The following is a 3,299-nucleotide window of genomic DNA, read 5'->3' as shown; positions in this document are numbered from 1 at the left end:
CACCTAGTACTACATGTATTAAACTACTGGAAGTGGTGATGCTGGGGAGGGCAGAGGGAGGGTGTGATATTATTTGTAAAATTTTATTTATCATTGATTAAAAGTAAAGCTTTTTATTTTTTTATTTGCCTTATTAGTATTTATCTGAAATATTTGTATTCTGCTAAGTACTCAATTATCTCTCTTATTTCCATTGGATGAAAAAAATTGATTTATATTATTAAAACAATGCAAGTATTAGTTGCAGGACTTTCTTAATCACAGATTCCCAAGGTCTCCCTCTAGAGGGAGTATCGACACCAGAAACTGAAACTCAAAAATTCACAATCTACAATCAAACAGAAAATCATTAAACTGCAGAACAAAAAACATAGAACCATCTACCACAGAGGAAACTTAAATTAATCAGTACTTGTCCTGAACTAGAACTAAGATTGAAACACTCAAATATTCTGTAGGCTATTTTGGTATATTGTCATATCCTCTTCATTTGACAAATTAATGACTGAGTAGCAGAAATCAAATTGTTTTAATTCTGTCAAATCACTTTGGCTTTGTCACTTTCATTTAATATAGAGTTCTTTCCCCCAGGCCTCCTGACATACGATAAAGTTGATAATACTGAATTTGCACGTAGTATAAAAAAGAATCAAAACTGGTAGATACCAACCTGATGAAATGGGTCATCTCTATATTCTTTCTTCACACATGGATTCACTTGAGGGCTTTCTACATCTGTCTCACTGGTACAGGAAGAGTGGCACTCTGCACAGTGTAAGAGGTCCTCCCACAGCACATCTTCGGTTTCAGATTCCGGCCTCGCACTCTCAGAATCTTGTCTGGAGCTTGAACACCGAGAACTGCAGCTAGTACCTGATTTAGGTGTATCCTGAAATTAAAATATGCATTGGAATTAATGTAGATTTTTTTATTGTACATTGTTTCCTAACAGAACAGTTACAAAGTTCAAATTAGTGAATCCGTGTTTATCTGGTTTTTATGTTCCAATCCATTAGCTTTCTCATCAGAAAGAATTACATGTTTATTGAAGGAGTGTCTAAGAGGTTGCACATTTTTAGACACGGTACAAACAAGTAACAGCCCATGGGGAGGGGGTCACATAATGAAGAATCAAATCATATTAACTATTAAAAGGAAATACCTATTTAACAGATTTTTAGAATTGATTAAATGCAATAAAAGAGGAACTGACTCTCAAAGTCCCCTACAAATCACATTCCCCCATTGTTACTACTAACTACCTTCTCAAAGGCAGAGTGAGCTTATTTAAGACAGTTATGCATCGGGCGTAGAGAGGAAAAATCACAGAATAATTAAGGTTGGAAAAGTACCTTCACTACGGGGTACCACTGAGTACTGAAGTTAATAAAGTAAGAGCATTAAAAAAGCTTGCTCAAGCAACAATTAAGCTGACAAGTAAACACGAAGATAAAAGAAAACATAGGACAGAAGTTGAGAGTATATCCACTGACTTCACTCATTTATTTTTTTTTTTTAAATACAAAGAAAGCTTTCACAGATTTGAAAACTATTGTTTCATTTCCTTTGTAATCGTGTGGGGGAGGCGAGTTGGTAACAACAAAGAAAGGCTTCCTCTTTCATCACATCAGTCAGATAAGTAAACGGGAAACAAGTGTAAAATATTACTGCCAAAGCTACACATGGAGCAAATTTAGTCTCTTCAGTTTCTGAAGATATCTAAATAGTCTTCCCTAGCTCTGAAGCACTCTATGCAAGAGAAAATATATTTAAGCTAAAAGCACATTGACTGTAATCATGTCTTTCTGCTTCCTCTTGTCAAGCACCACCAGCTGCACAAGCATAGAGTCAAGAGACATCTTCTGTAATATGAAACAAACAGTTCCAAGTATCGATCTGTTCAGTTATCCTAAACCAAAGGTTTAATGCGTAAGGCATTAAACACTCAAATCAATTAGCCTTCTGCATCTTTTTAAGCAAAGTCTGTGAGAAACAAATTAAAGAACAGAAGAGAAAATTATCTAATAATGGTTTTAGGCAAAGCATCAACTTCAAGGCTTTGCAATTGTTGTCAGAGAAAGCAGTATCTGAACCCTTCTAAGAAGACATTTCTTAAATGAAGTAGAAAGCTTACTTATGAGGCTCCGCCTATTAAACCCATCTGTAAGTGGCCAGAACTGAAATTACTCTTCACACTCTTTTCTTAGTCCTAGTGAAAAAATGGCAATACAGCCTTAAAAAAAAAAAAAAAAAGAGTTCCATACATCTGCTAAGTTGCATAACATTAGGAAAAAAAAGAGCGTAATGTCATTAAAATTATAAACAAATGCACAATAATATATCCCTTTCTCTTTCAATGTCTGAGTCCTTACAATTAAGGACCCTGCTAATATGGAATCTATGAATTCCCCTCTTCTAAGCTATGATGTCATCAAGTCTCTTAAAATGTCAATTTTTATGCATTAATATTTTTTTGAGTTGTCATAACAATAATTTAAATGATTGTTTCAATAAACATGAAGGAATAAAAACCCAGATGTAGATTCAATCAGATTTCTCCACAGGAAGGCTACTGAATCCAAAATACTAACTAAATGAAGACAAACAGCAGCACTAGCATGATGAAAATTTGCATATCACCAATTACTACTGTTTCTCTAAAAAACATGTTTCCAGAGAAGATAACTGGTGTCAAAAGAGGGCAACAGAGCTGGCCATAACCTGCCGCAAGATCTACAGAACATATTCTAGGCTCCTTACAACAAAGTGAAAAATAGAATGAAGCTCAAACCAATTATATAAAAAACCTCTTAATTTCAAAACACTGTCACAAAAAAAAAAATCTCTGCCCCCCACTCACATGACTTCCAATGAACAGACTTAAAAAATCTTAAAACCCAATATAGGAGAAAAAAGGTTTGAGGAAAATGTATCTATTCAATAAGAAGCCAAGAGGTTTTAACAATTTACAGAAAAGAAGCAATGGAAAAGAACATACCTCTAGAGGATAGTGTTTCTTATAATGGTGAGATTTCCTGTTTCGAAGTGTGCAATCACTAGAAGCGCGTTCTACATTGCGACGTAAAGAATATCCAGTTTCAGGCCCTTCCTCACTAGAAACTTCATCTGATAAATTTGTCACAGTCCTGTGAATATCCTAGTGAAAGACATTAGTATTAGTAATACATACACTCATACTTAATAGGTCTTGTTCTCAACTACTGAAATCAAATTTCTTTCTGCAACTTTATTATCTATGATCAGTTAAAGCAGATAATCAGATATTAATGCATTTCCAA

At 34.4% G+C, this 3,299-nt stretch overlaps 1 protein-coding gene across 1 annotated transcript in view; it reads right to left on the bottom strand.

Annotated features, from left to right (window-relative positions):
- Positions 1–670: 670 nt before the first annotated feature.
- Positions 671–3,299, bottom strand: part of LOC104626981 (putative homeodomain transcription factor 2) — a gene marked incomplete at its 3' end in the record, with an annotated part of 16,666 nt that continues 14,037 nt past the window's right edge. The window contains exons 6-7 of the mRNA XM_010295044.1: positions 2,999–3,157; positions 671–889 (exon numbers count right to left, since the gene is read on the bottom strand). Coding sequence (XP_010293346.1) covers positions 671–889; positions 2,999–3,157 — 378 coding nt within the window. The remainder of the gene's footprint in view (positions 890–2,998; positions 3,158–3,299) is intronic.

This window comes from Phaethon lepturus, unplaced genomic scaffold, assembly GCF_000687285.1.
Source record: "Phaethon lepturus isolate BGI_N335 unplaced genomic scaffold, ASM68728v1 scaffold53270, whole genome shotgun sequence".
NCBI classification, from domain to species: domain Eukaryota; kingdom Metazoa; phylum Chordata; class Aves; order Phaethontiformes; family Phaethontidae; genus Phaethon; species Phaethon lepturus.
This window is presented reverse-complemented; position numbering and strand designations above follow the sequence as displayed.